At 42.2% G+C, this 20,011-nt stretch overlaps 1 protein-coding gene across 4 annotated transcripts in view; it reads right to left on the bottom strand.

The window, feature by feature from the left end:
- The window catches only part of DENND2B (DENN domain containing 2B), a 180,585-nt gene that overhangs the window by 59,164 nt on the left and 101,410 nt on the right, over positions 1-20,011 (bottom strand). For 2 of the 4 annotated variants that reach the window (XR_007889634.1, XM_051620907.1), the window contains exons 4-5: positions 13,018-14,235; positions 8,958-9,094 (exon numbers count right to left, since the gene is read on the bottom strand). The exons of 1 other annotated variant lie outside the window; for it this stretch is intronic. Coding sequence is in view for 2 of the 3 variants with exons in the window: in XM_051620907.1 (XP_051476867.1) it covers positions 8,958-9,094; positions 13,018-14,235 (1,355 nt within the window). In the remaining variant the exon portion in view is untranslated. The remainder of the gene's footprint in view (positions 1-8,957; positions 9,095-13,017; positions 14,236-20,011) is intronic. One more of the 4 variants, XM_051620908.1, reaches the window with a different exon arrangement.

Here is a 20,011-nt window from a genome sequence, read left to right as displayed (position 1 = left end):
AGACACATTATAGCTGCTTTGAAAAGCTATGGCTGAACAGTACTAAGTTACACCCCATTACAATCCTACCACCCAGTGTATCTGCTCAGTACCATGTTCTCAGAAAAGCAGTAGAGCATCTGCAACAGGCAGAGGGACAAGTCTAATGTGATCAGCCTTCTGAGCCTCAGTCCATGGAGTTTGGAGGCAACAACCTGTGCTTTCTGAACTTTTCCGGTATTGCTTTGTCTTACAATAAGCAGAAGAAACACTACAGATAATTCCTGCTCCCTGCTATGTCTGCAAGGTCTGCAAGAGCTTAAGTGTTATAATCAAAACGAAGTATTGGATGGAGAAGAATTAGCATGGCTGATAATAATAAATTTCACCCCCCAAAATCCTCCATTGAACACTTCAGTCCAAAGCTATGTGCATGAAAACATCTGATGAGCAACTGTTAGCACAGCACAGCATCAGCAGGCCTAAACTGCTGCATTTCAGAGGTTTAACCCTGATGACTTCAACATGGTGTCTGAATTTAAACTAAAATTTGGGAGAGCAGCCTCATGGTCATTTTACTCTCTGTTTTACTGCAGCATTGACTAGAAAACAAGGTGATAAAGCTGATAGACTGTCAAAAGAAGCTGTAGTAGATGGTACGTATAGCTGCGAGACAGACTCTCCAGGGATAAATGAAAATAAAGCATGAGATGATTATTAAAAATAACTGACAGCCATGTATCCCAATGTAGCAACAAAGCAGCAGGAGATCATCAATAGGATCAGACAGCTAGAGTGTTTGGCCTTTCTTTGACAAGTCCATATGGATGCTGTTTGATTTAATGTGCTCTGGCTGCCATTACCCTACAGAGTCTATTATTAAAATTGTCACTATTATACTTCCCAAATCTCCCAAGCTTTTTAGATTGTGAGAGGCAGACTGGGGGTGTGGAAGAAGACAGGAACATACGTTTCTCTGATCATTATCTGCACCATCATTTTGTGTCAATTCTAGCTCTGTCTTTCAAAAACAGCTGTCCAGAAACATCCTGGTAAGGATCTGACTAAAAACACAACATTTTTTCAGAGAAGTGACTAGCACAGCACTGTTGGCAGAGGTTCAATCTCTCCAAGTTTGTTTCAACTTCACAGCAGCTCAGCAATTCCACTTTCTCCCAGATTTGTTCAGTCCTTTTGATGTGAGATGTTAATGTGACAGACAATATTGCAATACGAAACCACGGCAGGCAAAAATGTATCATGTGATGATGGGATTTTACTGGAAAGATCAGCTTGCTATCTTTTTAACCTTTTTCTACATTTACTGGAAGAACTTTGCAAATGTTCTAATTTGAAAGCAATGTCAAGCTGGAAAATCTTCCAACTGGACCTCAGTCATCATTTCTGCAGCTCTTGGAACACATAATGGAGGATTCAGTAAAACAGCTAAATCATCCAATGGGTTGCATGACATGCATTATGTACAATTTACACCAGAATTGAAAAACAATTAATTGGTTTAGGAGGGGAGGTGCCTTACCAGGAAGGATTAAGGGAGTGACAAGCTGTTCTGGACTCCATAGGGAAGGTTAAGGCACCGACATTCCCTCCACACTCAGGATCTTGCTTGTATGTCCACACATACCTATTTTAACTGCTCAGGCACCCACATGGATTAGGCTGCCCTGACACTCAGTAACACTGATTTGAGACATATTGCTCCATCTCCTCACTTATGAGTTCTGACATATTTGGAAATAGCTCAGAAACCCAGATTTGTCTGTTCTTATATCTCTGGAAAAGACTGTACTTTCACCCAAGTACAAAAACAACCTGACCCTCACTAATTTCAAGGAGAGATGGCTCCACCAAAGGAAGGATATTTGGTTCCTGAGTGTTTATCTTAAACCTGTACACAAGACATGCAAAGTGATTTTACTCCAAAAGAAACTATGAACTTTTCTAGGCCTGGTACCAATCTGACAGGTTGGAGGATCTATAAGGCTTTATTTTACACTCAACTCTCTGTGAAGAAGGCCCATGCAAACCCAGAACTAGTTGTTCTATTATAGTGAAGAATTAAGCAAGATTCTCCCCAAACTGAATTAAGATACAGAATTAACAAAGGAAGACAGCTAGACAATTGTGTATAACTACACTGTTTCACATTTCAGTCCCATTGTGTGTCAATTGTAATAAGATTCAATTCTATACCTTCAGAAGCACAGTGTTTATGTGGCTATCATCAGTCTGACTCTTCGTAAGGTGCCAAAAATATTTGCCAAGAGAAGCATCCAGCTATTGACAGGGCTCAAAATCTCCTAAACATGATACTGAACAGGTCCAGAGATCAGAAGGGTGCATAGGAAATACTCTCCAGGAGGGCCAGCTGCCCCTGGGACCATGGATTGCAGGACACTTGCAACAGGAGTCTACCAGCAAGATCTTATTCAGAAATTCATCCTGGTTTTACAGATCCCACAGCAATATTTCTTGGGGCATTGCTTTACTTTCTAGACTGCTTCAGCTCTAGCTGTCCAAGCAGACATAGTAGCTGTCAGGAGCTGCTGTTTCTTCAAACTCTCAGTTCCATTGGTTGCCACTTCTTCTCACTTTTCCCCCTCCAGAGAGATCTCCCATACTAATTAACTATGACCTTTTATTTAAAACAAATCTGAAACCACTTGACTCTGTTGACTGAGACCTCTACAGACTCCAGAAGAGCATTCTGACTGGTTTAATCAATTACTTCTCAACAAACATAAATACAACCAGAGATGGGCCTGAACCCAACATCTGCTTCTGAACATTAATTTGTGAGCTGGGGAGAAGTCTGTATGCCCATCAAGAATGTGTGGCTGACTTTAAACTCCTCAAAGGACCACAGAGAAATTGTCATGCAGAGATAGGGAGAAATGAGAATATGGAACTGAGTTCCAAGGCAAGATTTCAAGCTGGCCTCTATCAACACAGACAAACAATATCAAAACCCCACATCCAAAGACCTAACCTTTTGTAGAACCAGAAGTCAACTGCTGAATCTCAGCTTTAAAATAAAACCATTTCAACTTTTAACTTTGCATAACTGTGGCACTGCCCAGAAGAAAGAATTTTTCACGGGTATGTGTGCCAGTTGCCTGAACTATACACACACTTTTGGCTATCCTTCCTTTTGCCCAAGTTATCTGTCCCCCTTTAACAGCTAATCCATCTGTCCACATTTAGGTTCTAGTTGCTGGAGTCTCCTTGAGAAGAGCATTTCCTCAGCCAGTGGGTGTTTGATGGACTCCCATCTTCCACAGTATATCCTAAAATGTCAGTTGAAAAAACACCTGCATCTAATGAACAAAAGAGCCCCATGCTGCTTGTTTAACCATAAAGGTTATAGGAGAGGTGCTTGGCCTAGGGATCTACACAGCACTGGGACCTGCCACCAAGCAGCTTAACACAAGTTTTGGCACTGATACCTGTCATGTCTTTGGCATTGCCACCTAACTTCTGGCATAGAGCAGTCTTGGCTGTACATCACTGGCATTGAAGGTGTCCCCAGGCTTTGCTATTCCTAGGGACTCTGCTGCCAGTGGAACACCAAAACTTCCTCAGGTCCCTAGCAGACATTTATGTTCCTCCTCACAGGAATTTGATGGAGAGGACTAAACTAAAAGAGCTATTTCAACTCTGGAGCGATTCCAGCAGCTATATGCACTGGAAAAAGGTCCATGGGGAAGCTTATCAAGGGACACAGAGGAAGGGTTAATGTCACCCCAAATTGCCAGGCACAAGCCAGACAGACCCAGCATGGTGAGCATTCAAAAGAGCTCTGGCCTTCAAGCAGCCAGTCTGGTCCCAAAGAAAAGCACAATCTGATCTCAGCTGGGAACTCTAAAATAAGGTAATTCATTAGCATTGATTTTCTTGTTAATTAACAATTATAAGATACCTTGGACCGTTGCAATTTAGTGAGCAAACATGAGTCTTGTAAGCGAGCCAGCCAGACAGAAGGGGAACCTTACTGGGGCAAGACCTTTCTGCACTAGTTTATGTGGCTGAAATAAACCCATTATTATACAAACTGCTCTTCTTACTGCACCAATAAGATACTAAACCCATTAGATGACTAATAATCTGATATTCATATACTTGGGATGTGTTAATAATCCACCCATGACTTCAAAAACAGCAGAGAAGCAAGAAACCCTGTTATTGTCACAGATCTTCAGGGAATAGAAGTGTTTTAATCACTTCCATTCTTCGTGGTGCAAAAAAATGTTTTAAATGAGGGCCAGGCAGCTGCAAGAGCAAATGGCTCTTGCTCAGACAGGGCAGGTGGAGTTGTGTGATATCAAATTAAATATTCTCAATCTACAATGCAAACATTGTAGCTCACCTGAGCAATGTGTCTCCTACACATCTATGTAGAGTCCTTTTAGAGGATGTCTCCACCCATTCTACTGTTTCCAGTACACCAAGAAGTTAAAGAGTAATAAGACTCGCTTTGTCAAAGATTTCTTCCACTACAGTTAATTTCTGAATTGTGAATTCAATTTCTCTTACAAACACACACTATCATTTACATGGTTTTACTAGACATTCTCAAGTTAAACTTAATATTGTGCTCTTAACATTACTTTTACTTCAGGCATTCAGCTTTTTTTGGTGATGGTAGCAAGGGCTTTTTTCTAGATGTCAGGTGAAAAATGCCTCAGAGACACCAGAGGTTAAATAACAATATTGAAATATCTCAACTGCGTTTAGGGGAACAGATGGGAAAACTGAAACCATATGGTACAGATGACAGGAAATACTGTTGTCCACAAACACAGCAGAAGCAACCATCTCAGACATCTCTTAATACTATGATAGTTTCTTGCATTTGCACAAAGCCAAGCATGGTTTCCACAACTGGATTCATAAAGCCACATCAATTTTGGTCTGATTAAAGACTCATTTGAAACCACAAGAAGCAAAACAATGTTAAGTTTACTATGACTGCCACATTCCTGCGAGTGCTAGTATAGAAGATGAATGAAGTCCACATGGTTCCTTGCACATGGAATACAGCTCTGATTAATATTAGGAATGCACACCCCTTCGTACAACTGCTTCCTGATTAATGCAGAATGGATTGTTATGTTTCAACCCAGTAACTCTCTTGAACTTAACACGCAGATATTTCATCTACTAAAGTGTACAAAAATAGAACAAAATTAAGCAAAATATCTGATTCATTGTGTCACTGGATTTCAAAGCACAATCATTTTTGGTTTTCATGTACCATAAACTTTTTTCTGTTAATCAGCTCTCAAAATAACTTAAATTAGCCATAGGAGATCATCAGTGCTCTGATCATTAAAGAAGGAAACAGCATAAGAGCACCAGGAGAAAGCCAAAGATTTAGTGAGCATGTGCATCACATGATGAGGTGAGGAAGTAACCTCAAAGCCAATGGAGTAACCTCAAAGCCAACTGCTCTAGGCCTAGCATTTACGTGCTTAGAAGCTGTATTTTGATCATTGTATTAGTCTGAGTGAGAGCATCCAGTAGCCCAACGCAGCATCTTGTAGAGATCTAACATAGAGAGACAGACAGGAGGGCTGCGCTGCTGTCCTGGGGGACCTCAGCAAGCTGAAGGAATAGCTTGACAGGAGCTTCAGGAAGTTTAGGAAAGACATATATGGTCCCACACATGGGTCAGCATAACCCTATGACAGCACATGCCAGGCAGACTGGCTACAGAGCAACTCTGCAAAATTACTGCTTGGGGTCCCAGTAAGCAATGAACCAAACATAAAGCAGCAGTGTGTGCCTGTGACAAGGAAGGTCAACCACACCTTGGCCTGCATAAGCCAGAGTGTGCCCAGCAAGTCACAGGAAGTGGTAATCCCTCTCTTTCCCTTGCAAGGGCACATCTGGAGTAATCACAGTACCAGAAAGACATCAACAGACTGGAGCTAGTATAGAGCAAGGCTGCTTACTAAGATGGTTGGGGGCTGGAGCATACAACATAAATGAGAAAAGGCTGAAAGAACTGGGACTGTTTAGCCTAAAGAAGTCAGGGGGTGGGGCTTGAAGGAGACGTCTAACTGCTGTTTTCCATTCAAAGATGGAAGACAAAGGTCACAGCAGCAAGGAAAATTCCTTCACAGTGGTACCAAGAAAAAATTCTTCAGAGGGGAGGTTAAGCAGTGGAGTAGGCTTCACAGAGAGGCAGTGGAACCACACTCCAAAGATATTTTGAAAGCTCAACCAGATGTAGCCCTGAGCAACCTGATATAACTTTGAAACTAGCTCTGTTCTGAGCAGGGTTTGGTCCAGCTTGCTCCAGTTCCTTCCAACCTGAATTTATTTTAATGATTCTGCCCCACAGTAGAGTGCTTAGAGCATGGTTCAGGATTTAGAGCCTTTTTAGCCTTTTTTTTTGTTCTTGTGTTTTAACACTTACTTACATTAAAATTAGTAATTCTACAGGGGGTAGGGTGGGGAGAGACTTAGTTGAGTTAAACACTACAGTGACAATTTTTTAACTACTTCCAAGATTTTAGGGACACAGGACATTCAACCAGGTACAGACAAAAAAAAAACCACCACCACCCTTAGAGCAACTGCTTGCAAAGAAAACCCAAAGCAGCAGTGACAAAGTCCTTTACAGCTTGGAAGCAGATGTAGATCTCTGAAATAAGCTCACTCTATGGGCACCTGGTCTGCATGCACACACAAGTGCTACTTAGAGACTGGAGTTGAGGACTACTGGTATAAATTATGCAGATGCAATACACAAAACTACCATAGTTTCTTTAAAGCTGGAGATCAAACTACTTTGGCTTGTCTTTAATCATGCTTCACAGTTTATAAGACTTAGACTGATTTGGTGTTCCCCCCGCACTGCCTGCAAAGAATGAAGTGCTTTGGAAAGAGGTTGTTAAAAAGTAGTACAAAATAATGAAGTTCTGTGTGTCTGCAGGTCTGAAATTTGCATTCTCTTCCCACTGCCCTGCCAAAATGTCCAAATTATGATCTGCAGGGAGCTGGTCTGTAGTTCCCATGAGCTGGAAGAGCCCATTATGATTTTGTTTTACTGAACCCAAGATTTCTTCTCATTCGAACAAAGCTTCTTACCCCAGAATCACAGAATATTAGGGGTTGGAAGGGAACTCTGGAGATCATCGAGTCCAACCCCCCTGCCAGAGCAGGACCAAATTCAGAGTAGGTCACCCAGAAATGCATCCAGATGGGTCTTGAAAGTCTCCAGAGAAGCAGACTCAACCTCTCTGGGGAGCCTATTCCAGTGTTCTGTAACCCTCACAGCAAAGAATTTCTTCCTCATGTTGAGGTGGAACTTTTGTGTTCTTGCTTGAATCCATTGCCCTCATCCTATCATAGGGCACAATGAAAAGAGGTTGTCCCTTCCTTCTTGATGCCCAGCCCTCATATATTTATACACATTTAGTAGATCCCCTCTCAGTCTTCTCCTCTCCATACTAAAAAGCCCCGGGTCTCTCAGCCTTTCCTCATAAGGCAGGTGTTACAGTCCCTTAACCATCCTTGTAGACCTTTGTTGGACCAATCTGGCACATTTTATTTTCATATTTAACAAACCAAAGCAAGGAAAAGAAGCATTACCACCTAACAACTGGCAGCAGACCGACAGCTTCTGAGCAAAGATAAGTACTGTAATTGATGTACGATCCATTTTCAAGTGTGAATTGCATGGTGGTCTGACTGTTTCATGGAGAAGGCTGATGATCATAAAAGGACAGTCTCCACAGAAAAAAAAAATAAATATCTACATAAGCTCTCATTATCATTAACAGACACTGAACAGCAGCATTTTTGTGTGTGCGCTCTGAAAGCAGTTTTTTGAATGGCGTAGAGGGAGACTATAGCTGAAAATAGAAAGAGTAAATTCCTATTTTCACTAAGGCTGACACACCATAGACAGAAATGGTGTATAAGGACAAATAGCTGCAAGCTGCAGTTTGTGGCTGCTGTTCATTGCTGTATCAACTGATATGACCAAGAAGAGTTTTGTTCTCTCATATTTTTTTTGCCCTTCAAACATTTGTAAGCAGTATCAGAGTGCCTCTGGTCCTGTTTTTACCAGACTAAACAAGCCCATCTTGTCAGTGTGTCTTCAGAGGACATGTGCTCTAGGGCCCCAGACTATCTTGGTAGCCCTCCAGTTTTCAGTAGATAAAGGTTCATTGTCCAAAGTAAAATGAAGTACCCTTTGTGTCTGTTGTAATAATACAACACTGAAAGAGTTAAAAACAAAGCAGATATTCATCACTTGTGTGGAAAATCTGTGCTCTGAAGGGCTGCCCAATTTTCAGTAATTATAACAACTTTTTTTTGATGTTAAAAGAATGTATGCATAGGCCATACATTTCCTTCTAAGACCAAAAGAAACATGTTTTTCTTGTGAAGTTTAATCAAAACAACGTTTTTTGTTGCACATTCCTGATGTCTCTATAGCTAAAGGAAATTAATTTTTCTTTAACCAGCAACTGGGACCAAGGAGAGACCAGGAATGGTGCTACAAACAACTGCTTTGGGGCAGCCCACACAGGAATTCTGAAAAGCTCAGGCTGAACGCACAAGGCCTGTGAGTTTAATCTTGCTATTGGATAGTTCTATAAACACTATCTCAAGTTCAGTTCTTTGCATTTTTACACCACTCAAGGCTTCAAGCCAAAACCTTGATAAAAAGAACTACTTGGTTGTTAAAAAACATGGCAAAAACCTGACCAAACAGTTAGTTTCCAATACCTCTCAATGAAGTTCAAAAGAATCAAGGCCTTCTGCATGCAGACTGAAAGTTACCTTTGCACTGATGCATCAAACCTATTTGCCCACCATTTAATCTCTCTTTACTGACAGCCCTGAATGCTCTTGCACAGGGCATGTGTTCAACAAGGCAGGGTTTGACCACCACTGCTCAATAAACCATTGTGAGCCCAGGTACTGCAACAGGTTCTTACCTACAATATCTTCATAGGCATTTTCTTCTAAAGTGCTCTTGGATCCAAATTTATGCTGGGTCTCAGTCCCGTTTGCAGTTGGGGAGGAAGGGTACAGGGGTTGCAGACTCGACGCATCCTCAAACTCAAAGGATTTTCTAAAGTTTAAAGCAATAAGTAATTAGTAACTAGAATCAAAAATTACTGAAACACCTAGCTGAGCACTGTCTGCCAAGTTTTATATATAAAATTACAAAAAAAAAATCACACATCATGCTTTAAGGACTAACTTTTAGAGGATCTTAAGACCAGTACTCACGGCAGTCTTTACTATAGCAATTCATGACACTTCTATGAGATTAGAAGTATTGTTATCTCCCCATTATGGAGAGATGGAGAAAATACCAAGAAAGTATGTGATATTTTTCAAACCCTAAAGAGCAAGTTAGCAGCACAGTCCTCATATTAGAAATTGCTTTGCTTTTGCCAGAGTTCCCAGAAACATGTGGCCATCTCTCCTCAAGAAACAGACATTTATCTGGAAAGCACTGCTCCACCATTTGCTCTGGGAGACATAGCCCTTAGTTTGAAAACACATCTTGAACGTTCAATTGTGTTCCTGCATGAAGATCAATGTGCAAATGGCAAAGGCAGACTGGTGTGAAAGTCACCCATTCCCCTCGCACACCCTGCATCAAGCACTGGAGCACGGCACAAAGCAAGGCTCCCTGGAGTAGACAAGCAGACCGGGCTGATGCGTGGGTGCCTGAATGTTTGTGCTTTATGGCAGGAAGGTGAGGGACAACTGGGTCAAATGAAAACATACAACTTGTCTCCCATCCAGGTAGTGGAAGAAAAGGTGATTTACTGCCTCTTACCCACACCTGTCCCAGTGCTCCTGCACAACAAGGGGTGAAGAGGAGCCAAAGCCCATTCTCCAGTTCACCCAGCACTTATTCTCTGAGGCAACATCTGCACTGAAGTTGGGAGGTGCATGGTTTGCATTGCCATCTGTATGAGGAATGGCATTCAGTTGGTTGATTTCAGGCTAAGGATGAAATGGTATGGAAATTGGGCTCAAAGTGTAAATGGAGGGGTGCTGCTGTAAGGCTTGCAGTGGCTGTGCTGATGCCTGTACTTCACTCATTGATACCCAAGCTAGTTTAATGGTAAATCATCCAGCCCATCAACCCCCTTTCCTCTTCTTCCCAGCTGGAGTGAACTATGTTCACAGCATATCCATATGGCAGTGGCAGAGTCTCGTGAGACATACTTCAGCCTGTTAATTGGCTGAAGAGGATCCTACAGGCAATACAGTGACTACCACACAGACACTGCATTTCACAAGAGCATTTCCTTTTTGACTGCTGGAGCAGACTTATAGGTCTGGGGCAGGCTCAGGAGCCTCTCCTTTCTGCAGTCTTAAGAATAGTCAGGTCGCTGTTATGCACCTCAGGATAGAGGCAGAAACAAGCTGTGCATTTCAGACATTCTTTCCTCCACACTTACTGGCACTTACAAAAGGTGCTTAGGCACCAAAGACAAACCTATGTATGAAATGACACTTTCTAAAGCAGTTACATATCCTCTCATGCATTTCAAGGAAACACTATGATGCAGTGACACTGTATAGGACCATGGAAATGGTTTTGTGGACTGGCACTCAGCTGTGGTCCACATGTCCTGAGCCTGTCCTGTGACACTCCTCTCTTGCACTGTGTCTGTGCCAAAGGATCTCCAACCACCAGGGAATATCCAGCTCATGTCAATCTAAAGTGTAGAAGCTATTGTGGGCACCAAGTCCCCTGAATAAAGACTGGCTCTGTGCTAGCAGGCAAATATGAGATATTTGCTCTATTTTGTTATAATGTTGAATTAGCCACCACGAAGAACATCAGTGTTTTCAACAAAAATATCAGAAGAATCAATGTCCACAGTCCATTCTCATGACATCCCAGTGAGTGCAAACCACGCCTATGTTCAGTCTCAAAAACACAACTACAAGCTGTAGACATAATGAATTGTATCTGTTCTCAATAACAGAACAGTTTAGAGATTGAGATTTCAGTAATTAATATTAACAAAATAGTGTCATTCTTTGATGACAAGTACGGTCTGGAGCACCACGTACATGATGGAACTATCCTGCTGTAAGTAAAGGAAGGAGAGTAGAAAAGACAATAAAGTGAAGATTTTATAAAGGACTTCCACCTAGTCTTGAAGTTAGCTGGCAAAGCAGTGATTTTAGGAGGTCAATTTAAACTTACTTTTATCGTGATTAAACAGAAGTAAGACCAGAGACATCTCTAAACTACAGGAGGGAAAAAGCTGTTACAGGAAAATGGAAACCTACTTTGTATAATGCCAAACTGATTTGCAAGAATCATCAGGTGCACATGGTAACAGTGTCAATCCCACCGTTTATACTCTACGAATCCCAAATTAAATTTATAAATATTGCATTTGTTCTGGGCTCCTACCTAGTCCCACCCAAGCTCCATTGCTGAAGTGTGCTGCTCTCTAACTCAGCTATGACATGAGACAGAACCTGCAAAAGAGCAGGTGCAAGTAGGAATTGTACCTCTTTTTGAAAGAAACAAAACTTCATCTCACAAACTCATTATCACCAAATACTGTGGTTCTCAGATGACTTGTATGGTCTCAAACTCAATATGAGTATGTACTCAGAGACTGACTTTGATCCCTTAGCTGCAGGTCACTCGGTAATTCTGTTCAACAATGATCTCGTTATTGATTCGTCTCCACCACCCACTACAAAGACCATTTTAGCACTTGCCCCTTAATTTTGCAATAAAGGCTATCATTTCTAGCAGAGAATTCAGAAATTATTGTTTGTCTTCTGTACAGTGGAAGTGCTGTGCTGAACGAAATGACGTCAGCTTTATTTCACAAATTCTTGTTAAAAACTAGATTTCTCTTACCCAGATTCTTGCCAGAACTCAAAGATAAGCACTGCTAATCACAGCTTGACTTTACACACTCTCTTCCTCCTCATCTACCCCCCCCCGCCCACCTTTCCCGGAGAAACAATGCGCATCAGCAGAGCTGTGTGATCCATTTCAGAAGCTGGTGTCGCCTGAAAGTAAAGAACAGAGTCTGAAGGCTCCTCTTGTCCTTTTCTTGCCTCAGTGTACTTCAGGTCAGGTTGTGCTGACATAAACTTCTAATTAATTGAGCCAACATCAAGCACCAGATACTGAATTGATAGTGTGCATTTGAGATGCTGTTTAGCAGCTACTTGCAAAGCTCATCACTAAATACCAGGAGCATGTGTGTATCCTACACATGCACAGATAGGCAAACTTGTTCAAAATGCCACACTTCAAATGCTTAACAGCAACTATGCCTGCAATTTTCTAAATGGTGAGCAGGATGACTTGTACCATTTCCAAAATGTAATTAAATGTAATTAAAACAGGCCAAGCTCCACAGACTGCTGCGGAAATGGAGCCATATATGCTGCTCATCACGATCTCAGGAAGGATAGGATATAAAGGCCCTCTGTGCCAAGACACATTTTTCTCAGCATTAATCATTCACAGCTATTGAAAGTAATTTAGAACAACATTTCAAAGCACCAAATTGAATAAAATCATCAACTTGCATAAAACTGACACAACTGCTGCGGTAACAAACATTGGAAACAGAGACTCTCTGCAGGTATGTTTTGCAGTGAACAGGCAGGCAGGACTATGACAGGCCAGCTATGGTCCCACTAGAAGAGGGAAATGAAATTACGCCCATTTGAAAATCTGAAGTAAGGGCTTATCTGCCAAAATGAGCAAGATAACCCTTAGCACACATGACCTAGAGCCTTCTCCAGGGATCGAGGAATGCAGGTTGGAGAAATCCAAAACTGTGGCCATGCAAAGTTATTGTACCAGGGCTTCCCATCTGTGAAGTCCAGAGGAAAAAATACTTGTCTTGCACACAAATCCTAGCATTTCTCAAGTCAAAAACATTGCTTTAGAGGGATCATTTAAAATATTGTTACTAAAAAATGCCACACATTTATTTATTTATCTGAAGATTGTGCACGAGACAGTTCCTTGAATGTTACCTATTCTGGGATTTTCTGTGAAAGCGCGACTCTTTCTTCTGCCGTCTGGTCACAGGGGGTGCAGGGGTGGATGGGAGGGGAGGAGGAGCAGCAGGTGTAGGAGATGGAGGTAGGCCATTGCTTGGTTTGCTTTTGTGGTTTTTGTCTGCTTCGTATTCAAAGGTGCGTTTGGGCTTGGGGACAGGATTCACTGCAGTGTTAGCTGGGCTGTCAAGGAGCAGTTTAGGGCCAGCCAAGTTTGCAGTAACCCCCTGTTTTGTCTTACTGCTTTTCTCAGCCTCGGTAGGTGTTTCTGGTTCACTCCCCAAAATAACACTCTCTCCTTTGCTATCACTTAGGGTTTCACTCAGTCCCTCCACAGTACTCAAAGTCCCAGACTTTTTCCTCCCTTTGTCAACACTGTAACAGCTACTTGGCAACTGGGGGAGGCCCCTGCCAGGTTGCTCTTTCAGTGCCTGTTCAATCTTCTGTATTCTGTTGAGCACAGCAGAGGACTCTTTCCTCACATGGCCCTTGAGGAAAGCACCAGCAGGAGTCTCACTCCTGCCTGGTCTCTTTTCAAACCGATGGCAGGAATCCCTGTCCAGCAGCTCCTCCTCTTCTGTCTCAGGGTAAGAGCACTCGGAAAATGTTCGGCTCATTCTTCTGAGTCCTTTGAAATCAAAAGTCTTGTCACTGCAGGGAGAGGTCAGCACGCTGGGGCAGCTCTCACTGCCTGACCTGTCCCCAGCATCCCTCTTGTCCACACAGGTGCTCATCCTGGGGGATGGCTCCCGGCGACACTCCCATTCTGTGATCTTCTGCCTGATGTCCAGCGCCTGGGAGCGGACGCTCGCCCGGCTCAGGGAGAGGTTCCTCAAGTTGGTGGCAGTGCCCAAGGACAGAGTGCTCCGAGCAAGGGGATGGCTCCCTATCGTGTCCCCATCTTGAGCCTCCTTTGGACTCTCCTTTTGGTCGTCAGCCTTGAACACAGAGAGCCTTTTATCCAAAGCACCCACACTGACAGCTTTGAGAGGGTGGCTTGGGGATTCAGTGTCCGATGGGCTTGTGGAGGTGCTTTGCAGCGTAGACGTCCGGCTGCTCCAGTCCTTGAGGTGCAGTCTAGAGTTGGAGACTTTGGGGAGCCGAGTCGAGTGGCAAGAGTCCTCACTGTCACTGAGGGGGTAGGCTGGGCTTCTTCGCGGGGACAAAAGAGGCAGTGGAGAGACTGACTGACACCTAGAAGCAGAAAGAAATAAAAAATCAAGTCCTTGGGGAAACGAGTTATTTGCCAGATTTCTTCTGGCTGCAGGTACAGCAGAGGATGTCTGCACACTGCAAAACTACCCCAAAGCATCACTAAGATACCAAGTACCACTCAGCCAGACATTTAGGGCAGGGGGTGGCAGCAATTAACTGGTGTTGCTGATGAGCTGATGAGCAGGGCATTCAACACGTCCAAAGCCAGTTTTCTCACCTCTACTTGACCCCCAGCTTTTCCAAGTTTCCTGAGTGTAGGGACAGCTGAGATTCTCATAGCAAACCATTGCCTTGAGTGCATCTACCACCTCCAGCAGAATACCTGGCCTCCCAGATGAAAGATTCCCTCTGCAGGAAAAGGGGGTTGTCAGGGAGAAGATTCCCACTGCAGCAATAATGGAAGACTGATCAAACACAGGCACAGTTTACTCACTGGTTGCAAAGAGCAAACCAATTTAAAAAGTTGTCAGTTTTTAATTCATAATATCTGAAGCAAAGTACCTCTTTGATCAGCCACTGCAGTATTTTAGCCACAGTATTTCAAATCTCCAATGTATACAGTAAACTAAAAAACAAAAATAAAGCCAACAACAACCAAACAAACAAAAATCCCCACAACAAAAGGAAGACTTATTTTGTCTTTGGTCTGATGTTGTGGCCAACAGATAAAATTTGCTCTATCAAAGGGAAGAGAAGTAATTTCTTATTGAAAGAACATTACAGATTGAAAAAAAAAAAACAACAACATTAATCTGCCCACAATATGTGGTGAATATGAACTGTACAGGAAGGTCTCAGTGTGCTACCCGGGAAAAACCCTCCGAACAAATTTTTGCCATAGCTTGCAAAATCTGTAATTGTTACTGGGGCTTTGTACATTGTGGCAAAGACTTTTAAGAAGAAAAAAAAAAAAAAAAAAAAAAAAGGAAATTAAATTAATCAGTTGGCTCATCACGAATGAGACAGCAATAAGAAAATTAAGCCAAAACCATGTCAAAAAAAGGGGGTTTACTGCTCTGCCACAATGCACACATTCAAACCATAGCATAAATAATCATGATTCCTTTGATATTTTGCTCTAGCAATTTTTCTGTTCTATACAGTAGGAAAGAAGAGGAAAGATTCCAAAATAGTGTCTTGCATGTGCAGTTAATTCCTATGCTATGAAGATTGTGGCCAACAATTCGGGTTTTTTATAAACCATCCTGTACACATAAAAGCAAATGGAAGAACTATTTGACCAAAAGAAATCATGGGAGCAAATTTCTCCACTAAAGCAAAGGGAGAACAGATTCAGCAAACCCCTGCTGCTATATGCTTTTCTCACCAGCAGCCAGCCAATACCTACAGGCACAGGTGCCAAGTTCTCTGCATTAATCTGAAAGTCCAGGGCACTGGGGCAATTTCTGAAAAATTTACTTTGACACTGGAAATGTTTTCTTCTCCTTCAAACACATCCCCAAACCAAATTATTAGATTTCATCTCAGTTTCCTACAGTTGATACTTTGCAAGTAGAGCTCAGATGTATCACAAGAGAGGAAAGTTCTGGTCGGAAAGTTCCCTATCACAAAAGGGAACTTACATCTTTTCCAGAGTCCTGTGGTAATGAAATCTTTTTTGGTACAGAAGTTGCACTGCTTGGTGACTTCTGTTTCTGCATCGTTTTGAAAAATAAACATGCCCATAGGAAAAGACAGATCTTGTGCCAACAGCAAAAGCTCCACCACCAACTGCTTAAAGCTTCCTCATTTCATGACAGAAAGGATGCAAATCAGAATACACTCTCTTCATCCTAGAAGTTAAATTTCCTGCTATTCTCTACAGCTTCAGACAGGTGTCTTAAGAGATCTCAGAAGATCAAAAGCAGGTGACAGGTGATGAGTGGTTTTCGCTGGTTGTTGCAGCAGAGTTTGTAGTGAATTAGCTAGAATTACCTTGGCCTACGTATCTTTACAGTGCCTGTAGATGCAACTTAAATCAGCCTGCTCAGACCTGCTGGGGTGCCCTGATTCTTCATTGTTCCTGTCTGTCCCATCTTAATCTCTTCAGTTTAATACCACAAAGTCAAAATTTTATACTATTCTTTACACTCCTTTAGGTCAGACTGGAGGTCATGTTCTCCTAACTCCTGTATGCTGCTCAGGCCTGCTCCAGAGCTTCACTGGCATTTCTCTCCATTAAACAAGGAACACCTGGTGGAAGCATATTTTGCATATTAAGACTACAGACTCCACTGCAGGCTTTGAAGCTGCATGTTGGCTAAATCCACTGTCAGGATTCAACTAGAGAATAGGGACAAACCCTGAAAAGAGGCCAATGCAGAATGCTTTAGTGTGTTAAAAACTTACTATAATAGCAAGAGTGAAATGAAAAATGACTGGGGTAAAGTCAGCAAGGGGACAGCAGAGGTGAAGGACAGGCTGACAAATCCCTCTAAGCCTTTGACTCACTACATAGAAAATACAGTAGGCCCAGTCCCTCATCTCCTTACACTCTAAGAAATATCTTTTCAGTTGCTTTCACTCTCAGAAGGTTTTTTGACCCATCGGGAGAGCAGGAAAAGGGGAAAAGCATGATTTGCACAACCTGCAGAATTTGCACAGCATTCCTTCCCAGAGACATGAGCCACTCTTAAATCCCATGTCCCCGTAAGGCAACTGCACTTAAGGCTTGATCTTGAAACCCCTGAATTCAATTACAAAACTCCCAGTCACTTCCTCTGTGAAAGACTGGGGCTGCAGAGCAACAGCCTCTCCAGAGGTGTATGCTGTTAAGTACTTGGGATACCACAGTCGAGAAGATTTTGGTTCACATGGCATTATGCTGTATACTTAAGTAATCTAGATAGATAAGTAACCTAGATAGAAGCCATAGGACTAATTCAACGAGAAAGAGAAGCAAAGGGGTTTTTTTTATGGCTTCAGGCACATGTTCTCCAAAGGACGGTTGCAAGCCACAGAATGGGGGGGAAAAAACCCAACAAAACAAAAAAAAAAAAACAAACAAACAAAAAAAAGGCAAAAAACCAAACCAACCAAACAAACAAATAAACCCCACCACCCACCAAAAAACCCCACAAAACTGTCCAAAAGCTCACTGAGGAGTGATAGGTAATAAAATGGCGCTTCCCCAAGAAACCTACTTTCATTAGAAGAATAGCCTCTTGAAGGCACAATAGTTCCACAGACTTTAAAAACTTATTGGACGTGATTGTATTATTGGACAGAGACAAGTAGTTAAATAATTTGCAATCTTCCATACAAAGATTGTAAAGCAGGACATTTTTATTGAAGTTTTCTACATACACAATGATACACACAGCACCTTACAGAGCATATGATTGCATACACCTTCAAAATATTACATATAAACAGCATAATTAAAAATAATGGAATAAAATTTAGCTTTCTTATTAAGTTCACTGCAACAGCACCTTCCTTCGAGGCAATAACTTTGCTTTGAGAATATTAGCATTTCACAAATCACATCACAAGAAATTGCTCTGATTGCATATCTGACAAGGGTATTCTTCCAACATGCAACCTCAGGTGTGCAGCTCTCAAACCACTGGCAAGTCAGTAGTGAATTGCAGTCTCAAAGGCAAATCACCTGCCAAGCAGCCCGCAGTGTCTTGCAAACAGGTCACAGACCCTGAAACTACCTTCCTGGCAGGACATTCCTGTGTGATGTACTCTAGGTGACCCTGTTCTGGCAGGGGGGTTGGACTAGATGATCTTTCGAGGTCCCTTACAACCCCTAGGATTCTATGATTCTATGATTCTATGATTCTATGACTTATTGCTGCGCAGTGAAGGGAGCAGATAGAATCTGGTTTCAGGCCCTCACAACCATGCTTAGCTTTGCTGTTTTGAGTTGTTCCCTGAGAAATGAGCGACTACCAGCAGTAGGAGAAAACTAATAATATCATAGAATTCATAGAAGGGTTGGAAAGGACCTATAAAGATCAAGATCATCTACTCCAAGGGCTCTGCCATGGACAGGGACATCAGTGACTCCCGGTAGGCTTTTGAACTCTTGATACTATTGAGCTTTAAATTCTGATTCAGTCTTTACTCTCCAGTTTCTCTTTTTCTCAGCCAAACATAGAAAAACCTTTAATTTACAAAAACTGTTAATCTCCAGGCCCCCCTCAATTAAAGATACAGTTTCCATGGAGCAATGTATGTATTCATGTTGTTTTCTCTAATAAAGGCTAGTACCAACAGGCATCTCCCTTCACTGGTTCCAATGGACACCCATGGATAACAGTGGAGCTGTCTCATCTGCCTCAAAAACAGAACAGAATCACTTGCCAGGTTATTTTGAGATAATTCACACCCTACTCATCACAAAGCAAAAGATGAAAAAACTGAATTCCTGTCCTCTTTGTGAGGCCTCTAGCAAGGCTAACTTGTACTGAAATTCTATGGTGATGGAGAAAGGCTGGTTTTGGTGCCATAAAACACTTGAGCCCTCATCCTGTATCTGACTCAAAAGTCAGAAAGTCCCTGGTGTTGAACAAGACTGATCTTTTCCTACCTGCGAAACATGGATGCTGACACTTGGCTGTGTGCAGAAGAGGGAGAATTTAATTCTTGGAGATGACTCTGAAAGTGGGCAATAGAAAAACAGTACCAAAAGTAGTGAGTTACCTTTTGATCCAGTTGTGCAGATGCATAGGTCCTGCCTGCTCCAATTACCAAAAATTAATTCCAGAAAATAAGAGAAATTAAGGTCAGAGAGAGTGCAGACAAATGCCACAACTTCATCAGATAGCTTTCTGCAACAGGACACAGCCAGAATGGTGGCCAAAGAGCTATGTCTTTTGGATGTCTAAGTAAGGTGGAGAGTAAGAATGTGCATTTATTGAGGAGACTGCATCCATTATATCCACACTTTTTATAAACACTAATAACAATATTGAGTTGCTTTTCAGACCAGGAATTAAAGGTGACTGAAGTGACTTGAAAGAGTTATAGGACTTGGAACTCCCACTGCTCTGCTCTGACCTCTGAGCTAAGCAGCTCAGACTCCACAGCAGCCCTGCTCTAGCTCTCCTGGAGCACCAGGAGTGACTCCATGGATCCTTCTGTGCTGAGCAAAGACGAGCTGGCAGAAGCTGCTCAGCACTCTTTCAGTTTTGCAAGTCCCGTCTGCCTTGCTTAAACTAACAGTTACAGAATAATAGGATAGTTTTTAGCTCTCTGATCCAGGGAATTTCCCACTTCAATGTGCTCATGCTTGGGAGCCCATTTACTGAAAAAAAGAGCATGAAACATGTTGATGAAAAGGTACCGGGTCTTTCCAGGCTCTTGTTGATGAAGTCCTGTCATTTCACAGTAACTCTGATGTTTGATGAGCTCATGCAAAGTCACACAGTGTTGGTTTTATTCATCAGGACGTTCTCCTCCCTTTTGCTAGGAAAATGTGTCCTTCTTAGTATTTTATTTAGGTTTTCTGCTTATTTCTGATTTTTCTCAGGGCATTGTGCCATTTCATCAGGACAACCTAACCCGCTTCAGAGAAATTATAATGTCAGAATCAGTGGTGACCACAAGTATGTTACTGTGTGTATTGAGCAGATTTGGCCTGCCACACAAGACTAGAGACTTCTTGTGGCTCTAGCCAATATTTAGAAAGATCTGAAACAAAACCAACAAAATTTCTCTTTGCCAGGGCAGCAAGGTTCAGTTTTAATACAGATACTATAGCTGCCCTGATTTCAGGTAATTGAGGATGTAACTACAAAATTAT

Source organism: Apus apus, chromosome 5 (genome assembly GCF_020740795.1).
Source record: "Apus apus isolate bApuApu2 chromosome 5, bApuApu2.pri.cur, whole genome shotgun sequence".
In the NCBI taxonomy this organism is placed as follows: domain Eukaryota; kingdom Metazoa; phylum Chordata; class Aves; order Apodiformes; family Apodidae; genus Apus; species Apus apus.
Note: the sequence above shows the minus strand (reverse complement) of the source record. Positions and strands in the feature narration are given on the sequence as shown.